This window comes from Pomacea canaliculata, linkage group LG1 (genome assembly GCF_003073045.1).
Source record: "Pomacea canaliculata isolate SZHN2017 linkage group LG1, ASM307304v1, whole genome shotgun sequence".
Taxonomy (NCBI): domain Eukaryota; kingdom Metazoa; phylum Mollusca; class Gastropoda; order Architaenioglossa; family Ampullariidae; genus Pomacea; species Pomacea canaliculata.
Genome location: NC_037590.1, coordinates 15,708,134 through 15,732,257, shown reverse-complemented (window position 1 = coordinate 15,732,257; position 24,124 = coordinate 15,708,134). Strand labels below are relative to the sequence as shown.

At 38.2% G+C, this 24,124-nt stretch overlaps 2 protein-coding genes across 3 annotated transcripts; one reads left to right on the top strand and one right to left on the bottom strand.

Annotated features, from left to right (window-relative positions):
- Positions 1-853: 853 nt before the first annotated feature.
- On the top strand, positions 854-17,407 carry LOC112569088 (germ cell-less protein-like 1). Of its 2 annotated transcripts, XM_025246760.1 has the most exons (14): positions 854-1,125; positions 1,916-2,039; positions 6,476-6,572; positions 8,151-8,248; positions 9,006-9,052; positions 9,280-9,411; positions 10,263-10,347; positions 10,641-10,731; positions 11,223-11,357; positions 11,672-11,741; positions 13,727-13,802; positions 14,740-14,801; positions 15,113-15,284; positions 15,829-17,407. In XM_025246760.1, the coding sequence occupies exons 1-14, from the start codon at positions 995-997 to the stop codon at positions 16,450-16,452; spliced, it is 1,944 nt and encodes a 647-aa protein (XP_025102545.1). In that variant the 5' UTR covers positions 854-994; the 3' UTR covers positions 16,453-17,407. The 2 variants fall into 2 exon arrangements, with proteins under 2 accessions (XP_025102545.1, XP_025102554.1); XM_025246769.1 differs by lacking the exons at positions 854-1,125; positions 1,916-2,039 and adding an exon at positions 2,578-2,652.
- LOC112569097 lies at positions 3,719-5,638 on the bottom strand. The gene is made up of 3 exons (XM_025246783.1): positions 5,499-5,638; positions 5,151-5,286; positions 3,719-4,277 (listed from the first exon to the last, which is right to left on the bottom strand). The coding sequence occupies exons 1-3, from the start codon at positions 5,532-5,534 to the stop codon at positions 4,120-4,122; spliced, it is 330 nt and encodes a 109-aa protein (XP_025102568.1). The 5' UTR covers positions 5,535-5,638; the 3' UTR covers positions 3,719-4,119.
- Positions 17,408-24,124: the final 6,717 nt, after the last annotated feature.

Sequence of the window (24,124 nt, the reverse complement as noted above, 5' to 3'; positions counted from 1 at the left end):
TGAGAGCTCAGTGAGCTGTTTGATATAGATGCTTGCTCCATTACAGTTTAAAAATCCCAATGATACTGTCGTTGCCAATATCGTGCCAGCGAACAGCACGATACAGGCAGAAAGGTCAGTGGGGTTGTAGCGCTGGTCAGTAGCGCTGATTGGTGCTCAAGTTTGTGATGTCCAGAGGCTGCGGGGAAAAGGATCGATCAGAGCCGCACCCATCCTCTCGCTAGGCCGACCCACATTCGCACATCATCCACTATTTTCCCCAATCATGCACCAAAACAAAACCACAAAAAATAACCCCAAACATGCCATGAGACAACGTTTGTACAAATGCGTTACTCCAACTCGGCTGGCATACGCGACACTTTAAGGTTCGGGTACGGCTAAGGTATCGGGTACAATCCCATTGAAGATTGAACCATGAATCTGCATACCCTATGCACGTTCGTGGATTGAACAGAGTGAGCCCTACGTAGAGTTGCAGATGGCGCTCGGTAGTGCAATGTTTAAAACACTCGCTTGTCATCATTGCAGTGAGAAACTTAGGATTCAGATCTCGTTTTGGACACTCTGTATGTGACACCTGTTCGCAGGGTTAGGGGTTTTCCCCGGTTTTCTCTCCCTCCCTCATTGTTCGAAATCACCTCAAGGAGGAAGCACTTTCCTACTAAATAAATCAACCAGTTGCTACTGCTCGTGGATTGCGTAGTAATGCTTTTACTAAATGAAAAGGCATACAAGTTTATTTAATCATTCTAGAATAGAAACAGGAAATAGAAGCTGAATGTATCAGCAAACAAAATAAAAGTAATACACCAACCCACACGCACCATTAAACGAACATTGTTGAGAGTAGCTCCCCTTGTCGCCACCGGAAGTCGTGAAACAGACGCTATGCTCGGGCGTAAACTGTAACTTTCCAGCTTTTGTCTTGTTTGGTTTGTGATTATGCTATTGTTTTCAGTACATACACAAACAACATATAAAAGTATTTGGAATGGGCAACACACTGGATACTTTCAATGTCAGACGGGGAGTTAAAAGGAGAAGAACGGAAGAGAATTCTCCGGACAGTATAAACGCCGCTGAGCAATGTGACCATCCATCCTTGGAACACACCCCTAAAAGGTTGTCATGTATTACAGTCCTGTATATTTATCGACGTCAGTGCCGTCCTATCATTGTACTCTATTTAATTTTAAATATGACGTACTTTTAATTAGTTTTTGGTGTTATATCACGTGATCGACAAGGATCTACAGCATAGTTTTCCTTTTGACTACATCGTCATCACTTATTCAAAACCTGCTGGCGATTGTCCGAAGCTCTGCCCAACTTAAACATATTATTGGGTTAAAGACGGTCCCAGTCTGTGGGGAGAAACATCTGCAGTCTTCAATTCGAAAATAGACTGCAGAATGTATATGGGATAAACTTTCCTATTTGAAGTTGTATTGCAAAAATACAGTTCATTTATTTTATTTCACAAACATACATATATATAGATTTTGGGTAGGTGATGGTCGTGTAGTCAAATATAAAATATGGAAATAGCCAGATGACTAAAAATATATATATATAAATAGTGAAAGTAATTCAGAAGTTGAGCTTGAAAGTTAAAATCATGAATTTTGAATGACCTAACACTTGTCAGTGTCTGCCATTTTTGGCATTTTAAATAAAAAGGCTTTGGCCTGTGATAGAAAATTCCTGTTGCCAACCCAGTAAAATTTGGCAGACTTAGCAGGGAACGTTTAGGTGGCAGGAGAGGGTTGGATTCTATCCTCCACATGTCGTGCCTTAGATATGATGAATCACTTATGTTCACTGCTTCTCTGGCCAGTGGCTATGGAGCTCAATATTTTACCTTTTAGATTATTTATATTTATTGGGTTTCATGTCATATTTTTTATTTTAGAAAACGGACACAATCAACAGCAAAGTACATTCTCAAAAAATTGTTTGAGGAAGGTCAGGACAGTGATGTCACCATTGTTGCTTGTGGTCAGGAGTGGCGCCTTCATAAGCTATACCTTTGTCAGGTAGGTGCAGTTGATGATAGAAGCAAAACTATCAGAGCTTTGTACCTTTTACATTTTAGTCATACTTATAGTTGTAAAACCACATTTACTCAATAGTTGAGCAAGATACTCTGAACTGTAAAAGGTTAACTCATTCAATATAGGTGTATCAACACAACTGAGCTATAGCTATGAAGACATTCGCATTCACAGATGTGTACTGTACAGGAAGGTTTAAGGCTTTTATAGAAACAGGTATTGTCTAATACAGGGGTGGGCAATTAATTTTCCCAAAGGGCCGCATGAGAAATTGGGATGGTTTTAGAGGGCCAGACTAATATAGTTAACTCAGTTTTACCCAATACTGTATGTATAGTATATATACTGGCGGGCGGGCCGGTCAGAGACAGGAGGCGGGCCGGATCCGGCCCGCGGGCCGGCCTTTGCCCAGGTCTGGTCTAATAGGTGACTGTTTAGCAAATAATTTCATATGACAAATTTACCATATTTAGTCACATATTGAACTAAAACAGTAAAGATGTTTGGTTAAGGTTGTTCTTTAGGAAAAGTGAAGATGTGTCTCAGAAGAAGAGGATGGGTGAAAGCTCTGAATCTCAGTAGAGATCTCCAACAGGTATAAGTGTAATATGATCTATGGGCTAGGTTACTGGGGAAACCTCACTGCCTACCTTTAGCCATAAAAATAATAAATATATTTATAAATGGAGGAATGGACACTTATGCAGGGCTTCTACTAAGGCTAAATTCTTTGGGGTCCCTGGGACCCCTTCTTCAGATTTTTAAGGGGTCCCTGTTCTTTGCCCTAATTTGAAGGGGACCCCATTGACGAAAATTGAAGGGGTCCTCCGAACTTTTAATGCGTACTGTACGCAATTTTTTGCGTAAGCAGAAGCCCTGCTTATGTAAAGATACATGTTCATTATTTTCCTATAGATGCAAAAATGTATTATGATTTTTTACATTTCTATCACTACACTGGTCATAGGTGAAATTTAAATATTTACAATTTTACTTATAAGAAAATATTCTAAAATGATTTATACCTGTCAATCAGTTGCTTTTTGAGCTTTTGCCAAAACATAACCCATGAAAAAAGAGACTTGTGTGGATCCAGTCATCTTTGCTTGATATATGCAGTCTTCAAGCACCAGTTACACAAAATAAAACCCCCAAAACAACAGCAGCAACACAGAAAGGGATTAAAAAAGAATTGAAAAATTTAGGATGCATTTAAAATGAGCACATTAGCATCACAGTATATATTTCACATTGCTGCTGACAAAAAAATGACTGGCTGCATGGTCATGTTAGTTAGGGCTGTCCTGATTTGCAGCTGTGGAACATTTGCCTGAGAACTGTCAGGGAAGTGAGTCACGGGTTTGGATTTTGCCCTCTGGGCTTTTTAATTTCTCCCTAGATATGGCAGCTTTTTACAGGGCTGGACTTATTCACTGGTGTGTAGTCTTAGTTGCTGACAATGTGAAACAGCTAATAATAAACATGGTGCAAAGCATGATGTATTGTCATTATCTTACAAATAGCACTTGCATAGGTACACATATGTGTGCTTTTGTAGGCATGCATAAATAGTGTTAATGTATTAATTATCACACACTGGGATTTTTTGTTTGTTTGTGTGCATTTAACAGAGTTTCATCAGTTAACAAAGTACTGACAGATTTATGGTTCAGAACTTTCTTTATTAAGCCAGCATTTGTTTGAGGACATAGACTTTTTTAAAAAAAACTGTATTAAAAAAAATCAACACTTTTAATTAATCAATGTAAATGTTGAGACCATTGAAAAAAGATTGATGGAATTTATTCTGTGATGGACAGTTATTCTGCTAGAGTCTTCTTGAGTGCTTGCAGCACCATTTTACACCAGATATGTAGAGCATGCTGTAATGTGTATCTGTTTGAGTTTTAAAATGTGATTTGGCTTTAAATTTTTGTGGCTGGAATTAGAGGAGCAAGTTTTTAGTCTTTGCCCTTGCAGTTTATGTAGATCAATAATACCTTCTAAATTTAGGGTTAGACAGTTTCAGACTTGGTTCTGAACGAAGAGATGGCTCAGAACTTTAGACTGTAGTATCCTTTATACAATAAGCAGGCAAATAAGCAATCACTCTTTTAAATAGTTGCAATTCGCTGATCTGACAGCGAAGGCCAGCCTTACATCCACAGGAGTACATGCCACTACAGCTCTTTCCTTCATCCTGTTTTGGTGTGCATTTTCCTAAGAAACAAGAAGGCTTCAATGAGATGATGCAATTTAACAGCTGCAGTGGTGAGCTAGATAAACTTAAAAAAAAATGTATGGTATAAACAATCTAGATTGAAGCTTTTTTTTTTATATCTGTAATGTGAGTTCATTTTTTCTGATAAAGCTTGTCATAATTTGTGACCAGACTCAAATTTGTAAGTATCTTTATACCAAACATATGTGACAGGCTTTGAAATTAGCTGTAGAAATATTTTGTGTATCCTTAGTATATAAGGTAGATAATCTACTGCTGCCCAACAGCAGCAAGCAAGTCAGCAGCATCATACCCCAATAGCCATATGAAAGCAAGCTTGGAAATGACACAGGACTAGATGATAAGCTTTTTGTGAAAAAAAGATCTTAGAATTTGTGCAGATGATTCTTGTTTTATTTTCATTCTACGTGAGTCAGTTGGTATACTACATAGATATTTTTGTTATTATCATTTTATTCATCGAAACTACTATTTTTCATAATTTTATTCCATTTTTGGGCTTTAATGGTGTTTAATAGAATGAAATGCACACTAAAAAAATATCCAGATGAGAGACCTGTTTGCTACATTAGCAGACATAGCAGCCCTAAAAGACAGCCACTGCATATAAAGATAGCAGCACAACTTGGTTTTCCCACCAGGTTTCAGAAGGGAATGCAATTGCATGAAAATGAGCAGTATTTTTGAAAATTGTAACTGATCATAGGCTGAACTGTTTGACACATTGCAAACCACTGCAGAACATTTCCAGTTTTGCTGATCTGTCTCACTTGTTTCAGACATATTTAACCTCCATCTTATCAGCTTGCTTATTTGTTTGTCAAATAATTTGGAAAAATAGATGTATTTACCTGTAAATCTGATTGGCAATAAGAGGCTGTCCACTGGAGCGACTGCAGCTCGCTTGCTCATAATCATAGGGTTTTCAATAAAACAACACTCATCATCACCACATTCACTGTCAATTGTGCAGGCAAAGGAAAAGCCCTGGAAAAAGATTATCCTGTCTGTTTTAAGCATAGGTTTTAAATAAATCTAGTACTAAGTAACCCTTAAAGGTCCCATTTTATGCTGCATTTGCCAGCTGGATTTTTCAACTAAAACGTTTAGTGACATGACATAAATAGCATCAAGCTATGAGCACAACTGTGACAGTGATAGTAATAAATAATATGTATACACAGGTTATGATATCATACCACAAAAGCAAAAACCAGGAGGAGTGCAACATGCATTGTAGTGTCACTTGTAAGGTTGATGTCCAATATTCTGAGAACATTTTCTTTTATATATACATGCAAGGATTATGGTCTTATCAGATTTCCATTTATGGAAAAATTGTGGTAGGACCTACTTCACTGTTAGTCTGCTTACTGCTGTAAGTTCTTATCTGCTCCACATTTTTAGCCTTCACTGTGATGTGTAGATCATGTCAGGAGTTTGAAATATAAAATAATTGGTCTTAATCATTTGGGTAAATGAACAGATGGTAGCAAAAGAGTTTTTCTCTTATCTTTTGATACACCTATTTCCACTTATAATTTTTATTTTGATAAGTTGAAAATCTTCAATAGACTGTTGTTCTAAAAGTAAAAAGTTCAATTCCACCATGAATCACGACTTTCTTTTGCTGTATTTTCTCTGTATATATTTGCTTTTATATTTGCTACATAGATGTTTGCTATATTTCCCCCTGCATGTCTGCCTGACTTTTGTATGCCTCTTATTTCAGACTTATACAGGCATGACCCTGCATGCACATATGCAAGCATGCAGGTATGCATTTGAGCATTAGAATACATGCATGTGCATGCAGTTTTTGTGCATGTATATTGTTTGTAATCATGTGAATACTTTTTAATACTTTCTCTTTTGTCTATCTCAGTTTTTTGTTGGTATTTTTTTGGTAGTCCAGGGGTGCAATGGTTAGCTTTTGTCATCAATCCAATGAAGATTGGCTGTACATGATTCAGATCTTGTTTCAGGCAGGCTGCTCTTTCTCTGCACATGGCATCTGTTTACATAACATTAGTTGCTGGCTCAGTGTAAAACACCTATTCCGCCCCCGCCCCTCCAATTTTTTTAAAATCTTTTATTAGTGGGTTGGTGTAGATGCTCTGCTAATGTCTTTGTAAAATATTGAATGTTGACCTTGTTTGGTTCCTAATGTGTGCAGTGCAAGTACTTTGAGAGCATGTTCAGCGGACCTTGGATAGAGTCTAATCAATCAGCCATCCACATGGAAATAGCTGATGAGAATGTTACATCGGAAGGTACTTATTTAAACCTTATCATGAAATTTTTATATAGTTTTTCCTTTTAATTTTAGAAGGGAAAGCCATTATTTGCCTCTGTAATGTTGTGCATTAATTCCCCTTCCTCCCATATTATAAACTCTTTTATGTAAAATATGTTCTATTAAAATTGTAATTATTAACATTATCATGGACTCCTTGTGGGTTAAATATTGTGGGGAATATTTCACTGACTGTGAGAATTGTGGGTTTCGATCTTGTTTCTGGGTTAATTTCTTTTCAGAAGTGAGACATCTTTATAGATGTGGAACAATACTTTTACTAATAATTAGTAATACTAATAATAGAACTTACCTAGTGCTGTACCCCAGGCAGTGCCAGACTCACCATGCTTTACAATTACCAACTGAAGCTGTTACAAAATGAAAAACTTCCCATGCACCAATGCATAAACGCAAACACTGCCCTATGAAAAAACACGCTTATATGCACATACCAAAGAGACTATAAAGATGGTGTAATCACCATAAGCAAAATCCCCCCAGGGCAGTAGGAAAGTAAGTGAAAATATTAATCAGGCCGCTGTTAGTGTTCGAACAACATATGGCTTGTTTGGTAATATTTGATGTTGATAGCATCTTGTGTGATCAGCGATCAATTTGTCTTTTGGGCCTTGGGGGATTCAGCTTTAGATGTTGGGACGATGGAAACTTACTTGGAACAGTATGGACATAACTGAGATGATTTGATTCAGGCTGTGAGGCGATATGGTCTTGGGGTGAAATGACCAGCCCCCTTATAAAACTAGAATCAACAATACACTGTACCTCTTAGGTGATAAGCTCTTGGTACACTTCATTTTCTGCTTCAAGAATCCAATATTTAAAAAAAAAAATTTTTTTGGTTTTTAATCTTGCCTTGTTTGTACCAGATTGGTGTTGTCAAGGAATGTGTGTAACTTTCAGAAAATGTGGGCAGTCTGCCTTAGGACATCTTTTCATAATTTCTTCTTCTTTATCCGACTTTTCTTCAAAGGGTCATTTTCGTTAATAGATTAATTTGGATAAAAAATCTAGTGCACGTGGCAAATTGATCCAGCAGGTGTTGATAAAGTGGGATTTGTTTTTTGCTTTTACAAAAAGTGTCTCATATGCTTGACATCTCTGCCTTGGCATGCTGAAAGAGTATTTTGGATCTCTACGTGTTTCTCAGCTGCTAAAAAGAAGCTATTCTGTTTTTTTTCCCTTATATTGATGTCTGTTTCACACTGCATTTCAATGATATTGCCAAGTCAGGAGAAGTTTCTACCTCTTCTGACACATTGCCACTGATTACATTTGGATGCTTGTGATGGTCTTGCCCTCAGCTTTTGTATGTTTAGTTCAATATGTATAAATATGCTTACCACAATAGAAGTCTTTTGCATCTCCTGATCGCTATGAGAGAGTGATTCTGGGTCATCTATAAAGTTCGTTTTTTCCAGTTGCATCCATCGTCATCAGGTGGATTTTCTTTATCCCTTTACTATTATAATTTCTGGAATGCACTTTAGGTGCTTTTTGTTTAATACTAAATAAAAAGTTATCTTTGTTGCAGCCCTAAAGGTGGTTCTTCAGTCTCTGTATACGGACAACGTGTTTGTTAAACCATCGCAAGCTACGGGAGTGGTGGCAGCAGCCACTTTGCTTCAGCTGGTAAACTTATAGATTTATTCTTCAGGGTGAATGTGCTTTGGTGGTATGTGTCAGTGGACTGCTTGGTGTGGTGGTGCTTTTTGAAAGTCTTCATGCAAGTGCTCAGATTCCTTTTGTTAAGTTTAAGTTTTGTCTACATTCAGAACATAAATGATTTTAATTAAAATTATCATTTTAATTAACAGATGCAAAATATAAATACCAACCAGTGTTATTAATTACTTGCAGCTTATTATTTTCTTTTAATGTCTCTTAAGTTGGTCAGCATTTTTGTTATATGTCTGAGAACTTTTAGGAACAAAAACTCTCTGTATTAAGACCCTTTATATTGCAATCTCCTATTAGATACAATCCCAAACTTTGTCACAAACCTATTTCACGACATAAAAGTCATCTCAATAATGGCTACCTCCTGAATATAGTGCATGTATCGATCAATAGCTCTGATCTAGAGCGCAGCAATGGTGAAATAAGTGTGATGGAGCTAAAGTGAAAACAACAAAAGTATTATGGTATTATTTTTTACTTACAGTATTTAAATAAATGAATTTGAATTGATAGGTTTTTGAAGTCATGGCTCCTGGAATGAAGAAAGACTGGTAAATTTCCCTATTAAGACCTCTTTTAGTTATGATCAGATTTTGATATATTTTTGCCAAATCTTAATAGGTTTTATTGTACTATATTAGTGCAAATATACTTACTGTATTGTGTACAGATATGTGTGCTAAATATTTTCTTTTTGTCCTGAATGCAGGACCCTATGATAGATCATTGCTCAGCTGTGATGCAGAGTGCCATCGGGTGAGCTTTGCCCTCTCCTTTTTAAAACTGTTGAAGATAATAGTTCAAATGCTTTGCTCTCACTGCATCATTTACCATTTGCATTTCTAAACATGCTGGATTTCATAGAAAATAGTAATTTCTGTAATTATGTCCACTGTATTCATTTACTATGACTTTCTTTGTGGACTCTGCATAAAAAAAACCCCAGAATATCTGTAATTCTTTATTATGATGACAATTTGCAGAGCAGAGACAGTCTGTGGGTTTTATATGGCTGCTGAACGCTATGGTCTTGTGGAGGTCAAGAAACAGTGTCAGGCATGGCTGCAGCATTGTCTGATGGTGCCTAACTTTGCTACTCTGCTGTGCCACATCTCGTTAGTTGACAAGTTTCTGGGGCTGTTTGGGTGGATTTTTAGTTTTACTTATTTTTCTGTGCATGAAAAAAATTGATGTATGTGAACATTATCCAAAGATATGTAAGAAGATCAGTGCATGCATAAGTGGGTACAGCAGTGTATCATATTCTCTTTATCACAACTCATACTCTGCCACTCACCGTTATATAGCCGTAGTTGCTGGCATGGCATAAAACATTAACAAACAAGCAAACATTCCCACCAATGAGGCTCAATAGCTTGGTGGTTAGGCAACTTCTGGGGAGCAGAAGCTTGCTGGCTCGGGTCCTGCTTGGGCTTGTGGCTAGAAATAAAACTTCAGTCCTTCCAGCAGCTTTCCAGAGAAATGGGTAGCTGATCTTGCAGGGGAGATAAAGACTGGGATGTGAGAGCACTGGGCACTATCTTCCATATGCCATGGCCCTAGCCACAATGAGCCACATGTTCACTGCCTCTAGACTTTAGGCTGCTAGACTTTTCACCTTTACTGCTACTCCAGCCACCTCTCTCTGTTACAGTGAATTTGGTATCATGTAAAAGTTCATGCAACACCTCTCCTCATAGGCTATTCCCTATGGATGTCTAAAATAGTGTTAAAGTGTTAGTATTAGTGTTTCAAACTGAATTTGGAAAAAAGAAGACTACGTTTTGGTTGTGACTCAAAAATATGAAAAACCATTCAGTTAGTAATTTTGTTGTTGGAGATTGCTTCTGTACCTTTAAACATTCCTTGTGTTCTGCCATATGCTGATTTAAGTGCTTATAAATATAACTGTAAATGCTTGCACTTCAAAAATTTTAATCAAATATCTTATTGTGTGAAACCACAGGGAACACTTGCTTTTGTCATTGCTAAGCAGCCCTGATTTATGGATGATGCAGGTTGAAGTAGATGTCTACTCCTTGCTAAAAAAGGTTTGGATTCTTTAAACTCATTTTGATCTGTCAGAACTCTCAGCAGATTCATGTTATAACATATCTTGTCTAGATGAGACCTGTGTTGTTGGCATAAACCAGCTTAGTTGCATTAGGTAAATAAGGACAATATATAAATATAGTCATTAAGTTTGATGAAAATGGAATTAATTTTGTTTGCATGTTATTTTTATTAGAATATCTTTGATTGCTGTTTTGGAACTTCTTGTGTGTGTGTGTGTATGCACATGCGCCTGTATGTTTTAAGGTTATATCTCCAATTTTACGTGCAGTGGGTTTTTATCCAAATGAATCCAACATGGAAAGGAAACAGAGAGCAGCTTTATAAAGATACTGAAGAATTCTTTCGAACCAGAAGTGAAGGTATTCCATGGGTTTGTTCTTTTTTTCCATTTACAACTTTTTTCCTTTCTATTTATCAACTTTACCAGCCTGTATCCAGAAATGTATGTTTAGATTTGCTTGTTAAAATCATGCAGATGTAAAACAGTTCCTCCCAGGTCTCTGTGATCATCATCTGATTCTTAGACTTGTACTTTCATTGCAAAGGAAAACTCAGGAAGGGCAATCATTGTATTAAGTTGATCCCTGTAGTCTGTAACTAGTTGCCTTTTTCTCTCTGACATTTAGCTACTGGAGATTCCTTTAGAAAGGCTTCAAAGACGGTGATTTTTCAATCTGTATACCAGCACCAAAAGTGACTTTTTTGTTGTTTTTCTGAACACCTTTTGTAAATCCCATGAACTTTCTTGTCATATATATCCCCTATATATAATCATCAATATTTTTATTATTTATTTGGCAAGTGTAAAACTTTCGCTGATAATGATTGGCTTTGTGTTTATTTTCTTTAGGAAGCGCTGACTGCTTCTTGGAAAAATCAGAGGGCTGGCGATTCATCCACATTTTTGATCACGTGCGATGGGCTTATGTTTTAAGTGATTTATCTTCAATACAGCTTCTGAAAGATGACAAGATTGTACCATTGAGTAAGGAGATACTGACCTTTTAACATTCATCTGAGAAGTTTAGGCCGAGAATGGCATGTCCTTATTCCTACCAAGCATTACTGCACTTTGTTGGCCTATAAAGTTGGTGGTTATTAAAAAAAATATAAATTGCAATGCTGTTTTAAAAACTGCTAAATGCAGTATCTTGTTCTAATGGCTTGGCCAATGATGCAGAGACTTCGTTTTTTTTTCGTTTTTTTATCACATTGCAATATTAGTTATTTGATGATATCTTTTAGATTTTATTAAAGTTCTTATGAAAAATTGATCACAATAATAAAATCCTTTGACAGGTTGGCTGGATCCATTTGTCAAATTCAATTGGTACCATCACTTGCAAGTTGAACAAGCAGCTGATAAAGGGTAGTTATATAATAATCTTGCTTTAAATTATGAATTTTTTTCTGGCATAAAGATAGAATTATTTTTATTCACTACTAAATGTTGGGAACCCCGTGACTGAATGTTTTATGTGCTAGCTGTTTTTTTTAACTCTTCTGTCTAGAAACTTTTTTTCATACGCATTCATGCAACAAACATGTAATGTATATTAATAGGGATGCTAGATAACGTGAATGGGAACCACCATTTCTGAACAGATACTTTGTTATTAATAGAGCCCACATACTGTTCTACAATAAATCTTGACCTTTGCAAAGGGATATATTTATTCACTTTAGGTAAGGCCTTCAAAAATCTATATTTATATATGAACAATTTTGCTAAAAGAATAATGAAGTCCAAACCCTTATCAATGCTTCTAGTTCAACTACATCACAAAACTTTAATTCACCTAAATATAATTATTCGACATATTCCATAGTTTTACCCCAAAGTCCTTAATGTACATCGCCAAAATAGGTGTTCAATAGTTTCATTCTCTTTTATTCTGAAATTACTAAAAGGAGTTGTGCTTAAAGAGGGACATTTCTGCAGGTAGGATCAGATTCAAGATTCTCACCTGAAACCATCTCCATTGAGTGTCTGTAGTAGTAACAAAGGGCACATAAAATGTATCAGCCCAGTTACATTCATTTAATTCTGCCTCCATTTTCCCTAGTGCAGACATGAACACTTTGTTATCTTGAAGAATTTTCAAAGTCACTTTGTCTCCTTTTCTGATAAAAGCCATCACCTATTAATAGCCTCACTCTGGGAGGTTAAAGGGCAGTTACATTTACTTTGATACTGTTTTAAGGATTGCATGAAGCCTAAGTCAGAAAGTCTGATCTGGTTAAGGCAGAATATTTAATGTAGAGTTCATTAAGAGACATAAATGCATGATCAGCATCCCCAAATTCAGCTGGATCCTCTATTCCAGTGGTACCCAACCTTTAGACCAGTTGCTCTTACATCAGTCATCATGAAATCACTTGAGAGAAAATTATAAGGAGTAAGGTTAGTGGCGCTCTTCCTTTGTTCGCTGGTGTGACGAACACTTTCTTGTCTTGACTGCCTCATAGACTAAAGGAAATGATTTTCTACTTTCGGAAGAACAGGCCTAAGGCAGTCATCATTATTATCCATGATGATGCCATCGAGGTAGTTGACTTTTACATATATCTAGGTACTCTCTTTGATAACAAGCTTAAATGGGACATCAACACTGACATGATCTTCCATAAAAGCCAACAACGTCTATACCTCTTATGGAAACTCAGATCTTTCTCTTTTAGCTCTGTCATCCTCACTCAATTCTATCAGTCTTTCATTGAAAGTCTCATAACTTCTTCCTTCATCTCTTGGTTCCACAGCCTTTCCCTAAAGAGCAGGAACAGTCTTGTTAATATCTGTTTCAAGATCACTGGAATCAGGCAGAGGGATTTAGCAGCCTTATGTCATCAGCAAATCCTCAGGAAGGCATCACGCATCCTCTCTATTTCTGATCATATGTTGGCATGATAGTTTTCACTCTTGGCAGTCTGGCTGTAGGTATGCGATGCCTGTATGAATCAATCATCACCGCAGCTTATTTATTCCACGTGCCATTCACTTTATAGAAACTACTGTCCGTGATCTTGTACTAGCCTGAGGTGGCCTTGGGTCACCCACTGTATCTGCTGTTGTTAGGAAGGTGTGTGTGGGAGAGAGAATGTGTGAGAGACACTATTTCAACACATACTTTTATATTATATCTTTTATATCATGTATATTATATATTATTGCTAGTGCGAGCACTATTTTGAATTTGCCCCTGGGATCAGTAAAGTTGTATTGTTGTATTGTTTGCATTTATCCATTGCATAAGATATATATACATACTATCATTTTTACCATGGCAGTATTTTTCGCCCAAGCTACTGTCATTAGTATAACTGAAACATTATGGATCTATGAATTGGTTACAGTCCACAAGGTGTCAGTGAGGAGCAGTTTTTGAAAGAGTCCATGAGATGTGGTCGCATTCTCCTTCAGGAGCAAGACGTAAGTAGTTAATGAGAAACTCCAGTCAACCATTGTTTGTCACAGTTGTAATCAACACTGTATTAGCAAAGTAATTAAACTTTTGTGAGATCCTTTTATTTTTTTTGTTGAAACATTATCTCTCAGATTAGGTTTGAGAACATGGTTTTTTCCATCAAGAAACAGATTTCTGGCTCTAAAGTTGTTCTTTGTCATCATAATTTATGTTTATTCATTTGTACTTGATGTGTATCAATTAAAACCCACTGAATGTTGGACTAAACATTGCAGTGATGATCGATTGAGCATGAGCCTATATCAAAATTTACTGTTTGGGAATACAATTTGATATACTTAATTTCCTTTGGATTTACAAGAAGGTGCAATTTCACAGTGGAATAAGGTAGGAATAGTTTCTCGTAAACTTGAACTTTGATTTATCTACCTCTCATATTAAGTAGTTTTTAGGACTTTTTTTGTTGGCTGTTTTGAATTGCTACAAATTTGGCGTATCTGGTTATCAGAATTAAAGGTCAAGCTCAATGTGTTGAATTCCACTAGACACAAGAGTAGACATAATAGTGATCATCAGTTGTGTGTAAACCTGTGTCAAAATTTTCTTTTTTAGAACTACAGCTGGATGTACATTTCCTTTCATTTTAAAACAACGCTGCTTCATGATGGAATGAGGCAAATGTTTTTTTCTTCTATCTTTGAACTTCAGTTATAATTTAGATTTATCTTCCTGTCCCATTCAGTTCCCTTTTCTATTTAATTTTTCTTTGCTCTAAATACTTGAAATTCTTGCATTCTTGGATATCAAAATTGAGATTAAGGCTCAGGCTGGAAGAATTACACTTTTTTTAGTTTGTTTTTGCTGTAAGTGTGAGAATTGTGTTAAATGGCTAGAAATATAGTGGCTTATTATCAGGAACATGCTTTGGTGTGTGTTTTGCAGTATTGCTGGCGCTGGGTAGGCTATAACTATGGTCTTGACTTGCTCATCATGTGCCGGGACAGGTATATGTATGAGCTTTTATTAAATGTTATTAGGAAAAAAATTAGGAATGCCATACATCCTGTTGGTATCATTTTGAGAAAGAAGTAATGTAGACAATTTCTTGTCAGATCATTCAGGTATTTTTTTGAATTTCAAGATTGTATCCCTTGGATGATTGACATGTGTATAGTTAGAGTGTGAGCAATGACCAGGCATAATGTATAGTTGCAAGTCATGTATGGTGTTATGTTTTCATCAGTTCTTAACTGCTTACACAGATTTTGATGTACTTAGATGAAAGACATGTCATTTTTTTTCCTGGCTCTCTCAGAGCTATATCAGTAAAACGTAACAGTGGATGCCAGTCATTTGAAGGTTCAATTAGCCAGCAGCAACAAAGGCACGTCATGGTTCGTGTCAATGTGGCTCCCATCAGAAAGAAGGATAACTCCCCTAGCATTAAGACTACAGGAATCAAGTCTGTCACATTGGGTCCTAATGAGGTACCTGAAAGTGCTGGATAGTTTTAAATATTTGTTTGGTGTTTTTTCTTAAAGGAATGTTTCTTGTTTGGGGAAAAACATTATGAAATTGGTCTTAGAAATGCTGGCTACATATCTCTCTTTCAGCATAGGAGGGATTTGTTTAAGACAATGCTTTCAAGTGTTTAAGATAAATGTGTACATATAACTGACATTTGTGCACGATTTGGCCATGTATTTGGGAAAGCATGGTGTGCATTGAAAACAAAGACACTCATGCACGTACATTTCCACGTGAGCAATTGATAAAACTTAAATGCACAATCATTCTCATTTCCTCACTTTCTCTTAAAGACTTGCAAAACTATTCAGCATTTAGAGATATCTGATTACATGATATAAAGACATGAAACTAAAGTTTGTATCCATTCACAAAGATGATGCTCGAATCAAACTGTGTATCTTTAATTGTAGTATCTTACACAAACCAAATTTTTATTTCATTCAACCATTAATAACCATACATAATCCCTATGGTGATGAGGAAAGGTTCATTGACTTGCAGGAGGCGGTGCTGCTTCAGCTAGGGACTACCATCCGCTTCCCTCTTCAGGTGACCATGAATCTCATGTTCTTCTCGCCTTCGCCTGAAGCTCCCACCCCTTCTCTTGCCGTCCCACCTTTGTCTGCTTCCTCTCCAGAAGAATATTTGTCGGTGGCCGAGGACATGCCCACCTCAGCATCAGGTGGCACCCTTTCTGAGATGCTGGCTGTGCAGCTTGGGCTAACCAAACCCTGCACCTGTGATGGCATAGGCAGACCTGGTATTTTTTCTGGGTCAGGACAAGAGAGCATCAGGGAGACCCCAAGGAGGGAGGGTGGTGGAATAACAGAGGCTTGTGATCTGAGGCAGCATGGTGAAGTGTATGTGCAGTGTGGTGAGGAGCTGGACACGCCCTTGTCAAGGGTTGGACCTATTAGTGACAGAAACACATTCTGCTCCTCCTCCTCTAGTGGAACATTTTCATCACGAGATTCAGACCAGTCATCTTCTCAGTCTGTCCCAGTTTCTTCAACGTTGTTGGAAGCAGAAATTAGAGCAACAGCAGCATCTCCTATCCTTGATGCCAGCAACAACAGCCACAGCCACAGAACAGTCACTTCTTCAAGTTGTCATCTGTGCTCCTAATGCTCGTTGGGTAGAGAGACTGCTGGAGGGGTCAGTTTGCACCATCACATGTGTGAATCAGAAGCAGCTGCAGCTTCTATAAACCCTTCTTCACCATCTGTAGCCTCACCTATGTATTCAGGTTGGACACCTTTGCTGAAGGTCCTAGCAAGGTGCTCACTTCACCAAGAAGACTCCAGTCCCAGATCTTGTGGTGGGAGCACAAGGAATGAGTGCAGGTATTTAAAAGAAAAACCTTTAAAGGAAGACATTTGAAGATTTTTGTTCTGACATTCCCTTGAAAGCAATGCACTGCATTAGGTTTAAGATTGTCAGCAGTTCTTTTTCCTCATTCTTAAGAAAGTATGAATGAAGTGTATTCCTCTGTGTGTGTGTGTGCAGGAGGGCAGGGTTATAGTGATCTTCCCACCCCTATTTTAAAAAATCCCAATAATGCTGGCTTTACATTTTTTTAAAGGATAAATTAAAAAAAAAAGAGCTCAGCATTATTTTCGGCATCACTATATTATCATAACTTTTTTTTTTTGTTCTTCTCTGTCGGCAAGCCAATTGCAATAAAAGTCAAACATTTATGAATTTCTAGGTAAAACTTAATAGTACTCATTTTGACCATCAGGTGCTACCTTGTTACTTTTTCTGTTATAGTGTTAAAGTAACTTAGTTATTTGAGGCATGAACATTATTTCCCTACAGATATAATTAAGAATAAATGTGTTCTTTTAGGCTGCAAAAAGTAGATGTCTATCAGCCTGGTTAAGGCCTTTCACATTTTGATTTGAACGGAAGGAGAGTTTTATTTTGACCTGCCTAGAATTTTTGTCTGAGAAATAAAAATGAATAAGTAAGTAAATTACTCGTGCAGACTTAGCGCAGGTTGATGCAGTTGATGGGAAAAGTTTTTCTTCTTCTGTTGAAACTGTTCAAGAGTGAGTAAAATCTCTGTGATGTAATCAAAGACATCTTTGTTTATGTTTGGGAAGTGGCATGCGCTGACGGCGAATTAGATGGTTGACATTAAGCAGTCACCTAAAATGATTACATCTTTGCAACGTGTTCGTGACGTGCTATGTGACTTGCCCTCTGAGGGCGGTAGCTCCAGCTTGGGTGCTTGTACAGGAACCACGAAAGGGAAGACAATTACATGAACAGAGTTGCAGTGGCAAGCAACTCCGAGAAAAGTACATGTACTAGCGCGCGTGAAGCCCGCGAAATTCGTTGACAAGAGCTTGACTTTATGGTTGAATAAAGATTGCTGTCAAAGCTTTAACACAGAGAGAAAAGAGATTGGAGTGTTGTAGTTCATCAGTTGTACTACTACTAACACCAACTGAGCACGTACGACTAGGGAAATTTGGTTAATTTTCTTTTTCTTCTTTGTTTCTGATGCTATCCTCATTTCCAGCATGATGTTACAGACTGAACGATGCCACAGTGCCCCAAACAACTGGAAGATATATTTAAACGACAATCTTAGGTAGCACTTCAGTCGTGGCATTATCATTGTGATTTAATGCGCCTTCATACCCAGGGCTAGTGTGGATGTTTTAACCTTCTTTTCTTTATTGCGTTACGCGGTTAAGAGTGCAACACTTTTATGTCTAGAACAAATACCTCGCAAGTTCAACGATCTCCTGCCACAGGTGGGCACTGTTGATACCTGTCCTCAACATCTGACTGAACTATCTCCACATCATCGTTAGATGTGTAGAGGTGCTAGTCATACCAGTGCCAGGTGCGCATTTCATGTTGCTGGACGCTCGAAACATTTTCCAGGTCATTTCTGACTCAGCTGCGCTTGCACCCACAGGTGTTGGGAACCCTGATGAAACCACCACCACCATCAGCAGCAACAGAAAAAAATAATATTTTTCGTACTGCACCCATCTTCCTGCACACTCTGCCTCCGCGACTCTTCGAGTGTACATGAAACAAACCGATGAGGTTAGAAAGAAGAAAAAGTAATCTGACCACCGTATGTCGGTCATGTAAGTCGATCATCCCGCTGTCTTGCTAATTTTAGCTTTGTCAAACGTAAACAAACAAACAAAAAACAACAACAAAAGCAAACAAACAAACAAACCCAACAAACAAACTGTGCTGAACAGCAAGAAAGATGGCTATTTCCTACGGTGTTTTCTGAATAATAAGACAAAACATAATCGCAGCTAAAGTCGTTGTAGAGTTGATATAAAATAATTCATGGACGAGAAACTGTAGCAAACCGCCTACGCAGGGATGCATTTAGCTCTGACAACACCTTTAACAACAGGATTGGCGACCTTGATCACCAGCCGGTAGGAAACAGGTGTGTGCTGATGACATTTGTGGGGCATCGAGCGTAAATTATTGCTCCCGAGGTATGCAAGAATTTTATTTTGAAATCATTTACATGACTGATAGCTTGTTTGTGTAATTTTTCTCTTCAAATTATCAGAGCATTACACTGACTGTAAGAATGCGAACTGATGTACTACATCCGCACGTATGGAAGATGTGTGGGTGTGTGGGAGAGAGAGGGGGGATGGGCGATTGGGGAGATTAGGGGTTAGCTATCACAGTCCTCTTCGAATAACATACATCTAGAAATCGCAAGTGCTGTCTGGTAGTGTCGCTTCGGTCGAGACTGCGCTTTCATTTGTTTTCTTCTCTTCGCCAAATTTCTCTTGTTCTTTTCCCATCAGTCGTCACTTTGACAGATGCTCCTGGCGTTATATTTATGTGTATTTATATATAAAAAGTACATTATATATTTATCTTTATTCATTGAGTACGACGACGACGACGACTGACGACGACGGACGACGACTGACGACGATTGATGATCAAAGCTGGTAAGGAAAGAGTTCATCGCGTACTCCGGTAGTGCACCTCTCATGTTGCGAAGAAAATTAATGCCCTCTATTTAGATGCATTCTGCAGCCTTGTCATTGCATGCAATCTTCGAAAGTCAATAAAGATTTGCTTCAAAAAGTAGCTGAAAGTTATTATGACGTTTATATGGAGGCTAAACTCACAATCTTTGGTGCAATGGCCTAACTTTCGCAGACAGAAATATCGCCCCATCCACAGAAATCTTGTTAGAACATCACGATAATGGTCATTGTAAGGTGAGCATCGTGGAGATGCACAGTGTCAGAGGTATCAGACCTGCCTACAGACTTGCTGTGAAAGCTCAAAAACTTTTTGATAACATCAAAACTTTCCACAGCAACTGCAGAAGAAGGAATCGGAGTCTGAAATCGACTCTTCTGGCACAGACATCTAAACTTACAGTAATGGCAAGATGGCGCAGATGTCTTAGTAGAAATAAAATAGCCTAGAAAAATAAGAAGTCAAATTAAGTTTTGTTCAAATATAGTTATTGATGATTCGGAAGTCCTCCTTGTGTGTGTTTCTGTGTGCGTGCACGAACTTGTATTACTGGACTGCTGGCAGACACCTTTTTCCAGTTAACTACTAAAACGAGGCAGGAGTGTACGAAGCTTCCGGTTTAGTCACATTCTTTGTTTAGGCTCGCCGAGACTAACAGCGGAAAACTTCGCAAGAGGCTAAGCGTTGGTCTCGGCAGACAGACAGACAGTCCACCTGTACACGTCCGTGATGGGTGTGTGTGTGTGAAAGAGAAATTGTGTACTCGCGCGTGTCTATTTGTATGGGATATACATATATGGAAAGAGAAACGAATATTTGTGCAAGGTTGGTAACCCATGAAGGGCAACAAAGCCATAGACAAAAACAAGGTTTCATTTGCAACAGTGTGTAACTGGCTCAGAGACCAAAAGAAAGAAAAAAAAAAAAAAAAAAAAAAAAACCGAAAGAGAAAGTTTACGACTGCTCGATAACTTGGTCCTGACTTTAACATGTTTACGACAAACTCATCCGCTTTGCTTAGCGGACCATAATTAAAAATTCGATCCGTCTACAGACACGAGAGCTAAGAATGCGTCCCAGGACACAATATATTCCCTCCTTCTTCTGTAGCTTTTTTTGTGTTCTGCTTTTTATCACGAAGAGTGTGCCAATGTATTCGACCACATAATTCCACCCTGTCCATTTCTGTCTGTAAGATGGAAGACCACTTTGAATTCAGTCAGAGGAAATGTATACTTAGGCAATGTATGGCAGTAATTACTGACATGAAGTGGACAATTTAAAAGACTATATTAGCAAAACAAAACAAGAAAATTTTATAAATAAACAATAACATCTGTATTAAGCATAATTTTGTTTTTGTCCGAAGCTTGTGCATGCAAATTAAAAATTAAACCAACACATAACTGGATTTCTTTGCGTTTCTCAATGAAGACTTGGCCCCTGGCTGACAGAATTTCGCTCCCCTGATGTTTTATCCATAAAAGTGGGTTTATCTGCATGTGGTCATAATAAACAAAAACTGTGTGAAACGGTCTCTTGAGGCACAACACTGACAGAAAAGATGTTTTTCAAACAGAGCTTTTGAGAAAGCAGAAATCTTAATTTTTTTTCCTCTTGATGAATCGGTTCCTAAAGCATTGACAACCCCTCATTAGGCAACGGTTACCCATGCTGCAAAATCTAAGGATTTCTACAAGAACAGCTCGGGGTAGAGATAGTGGTGGGATTCTCTATCAAGAGGGACACTTTGTCAAGGATCAATACCAGCCTCGATGAATGTGCACTTACTTACACTTAATAACCCATCTGCTATATGCTCTAGTGATTTCATCGTAACCAACGCGAGATTGAAACTAAAGCCACCCGAAATGGCGGAATCAGTGTTTCTTGGAGCGTGAAAGAAAAACGAGGACAAAACCCAAGATGAAAAATCTTTCTTGTTGGCTATGGCGTCTGGTCCTGGGAAACTAGTCCTGAACCATGTCTTTATTTACTTTTCCTGTCTCTGGAAAGTTTCATCTTCAGATAAATGTGCTGTCTCTCTCTCTGTAATGCCTGTCCCGTGTCTCAATCAAAGTGGTTGTCTAGTTAAATAGCAAGGTCGAGCTTTCTAGAATTATTTACAAGCCTGAGACAGTTTGACCAAGCATGGTGCTCAGTTCAGCAGTTCACTTGGAGGGTGGGTTGCTTCTCCGAAGCAGAACTGCTTAAGACTGAAGGGGATCGATATAAGACTGAAGAATGGGGTAGAAGATTATCACATCTGCCATGTAGACGACGGACTGACTGACTAATTAACTTTATATGACCATAAAAAAAGTGGTAGTGACCTTTGTGCATCTTTGTCAAGGCACGGACCCGGAGAAACAAAATTCAGACGGATTCTACCATACACGTCATGATCGTATAAGAAATGCACATAAAAGTATGAGGGGTACTCTCTCAAGTTATTAAAATTCTTATCACACTTTTCAAAATTATCTATTGAATGATTAGGTTATTAATGAAAGAGAGCTAACTGTAAAATAAATAAATAAAATTAAGTTTGGCAAGCCTATACATACTTTCTTGCGCTTCAAAAAAAAAAAACAAACAAAAAAAAACAAACAAACAAACAAACAACAAAAAACAAACAAACAAACAAACAAACAAAAAAACAAAAACAAAAACAGACACTGCTGCATCATTTTATGTACTCGTCTTAGCTTTATTTACAAATATTGTTTACATCCTTATTAAATAACTTATTTAAGCCATTGAAGAATTTTGCACACTGTTGTTCCTCATTTTCCATGGGGTAGGGGGAGGGTTTAGAAAGCAAGACCGTCTACATTTATTCCAGCAATGACGTGTCCGCATCGATGAACAGATCGTTATGGATACTCTACAATCCCATCTTCGAGGTCACGTGGTATTCCCCAAATGGTCACGTCATCGTCGAACCTCCAGACGTCGCATGCCGAAAGGCATTTTTTCTTGCCTGTCCCCTCGCCCCTGCCCTGACCTTTAGACGTCCCTGAAGCTACCTTGCCAGACGAGCGAAGCGCGAGGACGTGATGTGGACTGAAGACTGATGGAGGGTTTGGCAAAATAGTGACTGTTGCAGGAACAGCGCGCAACAAACCGCGTGATCCGTTCTGATAGTTCTCTTGCGCTGATTCCTCACAACTGTCAGGAACGCAGGTCGTGTCCAGTTGCCAAGGGAGGCAAGAGAGGGAAGACAATCCCGTTAGTGTCGTTACCTTCTCTCGGCTTACGTCTTCCTTCTTTCTCTCTCTCTATATATATATTTCCCCCGCAGGAATTGTACTAGTTGCCAGACTCGAGCTATTTATTAGACGAACATAGTACGGTATTGCTGCTGGGGTATCTCTGAGGTCTAACCATATAACCCATTTTCCTTTAGATGACAATATTTAAGAAAAAAAAAGCCCTCAGCTTTTCTTGTGTCCTTTTCTCTTCGTATACACTCATAAATCTGAACAAATCTAACAGACTATATAAGCTAGAATAGGTCATCAAATAACGAACGAACGAACGAACAAATGAACCAACCAACCAACAAACAAACGAACGAACGAACGAACGAACCAACCAACCAACCAACCAACCAACCAACCAACCAACCAACCAACCAACCAACCAACCAACCACACGGGCACGTACACACACACACACACACACACACACACGGGCGGGTACACACACGCACACACACACACACACACATATTTTTGAGGAGAATTCGATTGCTCTCATCTCTGTGCAAGTCCAAAATAATGTCCCCCTTCTCAAAATTCTGACTGCGTGATGAACGGCGAACATGAGTGCAGCTGCGCTCGTCCTTTCTGAAGGAAAACGTAGCTGGACGTGACTGGCTGCTTAACATCTCCAGACGAGATCCCAATCCCATAATTCAGTTTTCCGAATATCTGCAACTATTCAGAAACTATTCAGAGGAATGTTTTGTATCATTATGCATTAAACATTTCGTGCATGAAAATGAACAAGACCGTTAAAGAAAACCCCCAAATTATTCATATATCACCTGCGGGCATTTCTATTACCTGCAACCGGTCGTTACATTCAATTTCTTTAAACTCGATTTACAACTAGCATCGGATTTTGAGACTGAATGGAGAAAAGCCTATGATAGTAAAAGGCCTGTGAACTGTTTGGCAACCATCGACCATCTTGAAGAGTTCAGACTCATTTTTCATCTTCCGTTTCTGTCCGGAACTGGAGACGATAAACAGTGTAAAGAAAACGCAACACTCTCGCAGGAGGACTGAATGGAGGTTCCTTTGTACTCTAAGATCACTGACGATTGAACATCCTCCTCTCAGGCGCAGACAGGACAGAAACCGTTGGTGTTTGAATGAGTCCTTCCGTCCCTTTTCTGTCTACTGGAAGTGGATACTAAGTGAAGAGCAAACATTTGCAGTCAAAGCTTTGCGTTTTTGGATCAGCGTTGAGATGATTATGCAGCTGTTTGATCTGTCGTCTGTATTTCTGTCTAAGGCAGGAAGGAAGGTTTCATCTTTAGAGTGAAGAGAGGTCAAGATAGAGTGAAAAGTTATATATAAGCTGTCACGTGGGTAAAGGGTTAAGAAGCTCAGAGGTTCCTGGCGTAAAAAAGTGTTGACCGTGACAACTTTCTGAAATTTGAATGAAATAGTTTTGAAAGTAACAACAACAACAACAACAACAACAACAACAACAACAACAACAACAACAACAACAACAACAACATTATTTTTATTTCGATCCGTTTCGAAATTTCAGCATTAATCGATAG

Excerpts from the sequence above, each read along its gene's own strand:
- LOC112569097 (XM_025246783.1), bottom strand. The coding sequence starts at position 5,534 with ATGCATGTTGCACTCCTCCTGGTTTTTGCTTTTGTG. Across the intron at positions 5,287-5,498 it reads TCCTGGTTTTTGCTTTTGTG|GGCTTTTCCTTTGCCTGCAC; the intron begins GTATGATATCAT and ends ATCTTTTTCCAG. Across the intron at positions 4,278-5,150 it reads ATTGCCAATCAGATTTACAG|GAAAATGCACACCAAAACAG; the intron begins GTAAATACATCT and ends CTTGTTTCTTAG.
- LOC112569088 (XM_025246760.1), top strand. The coding sequence starts at position 995 with ATGGGCAACACACTGGATACTTTCAATGTCAGACGGGGAGTTAAAAGG. Across the intron at positions 11,742-13,726 it reads GAACAAGCAGCTGATAAAGG|TCCACAAGGTGTCAGTGAGG; the intron begins GTAGTTATATAA and ends AATTGGTTACAG. Across the intron at positions 14,802-15,112 it reads CTCATCATGTGCCGGGACAG|AGCTATATCAGTAAAACGTA; the intron begins GTATATGTATGA and ends TGGCTCTCTCAG.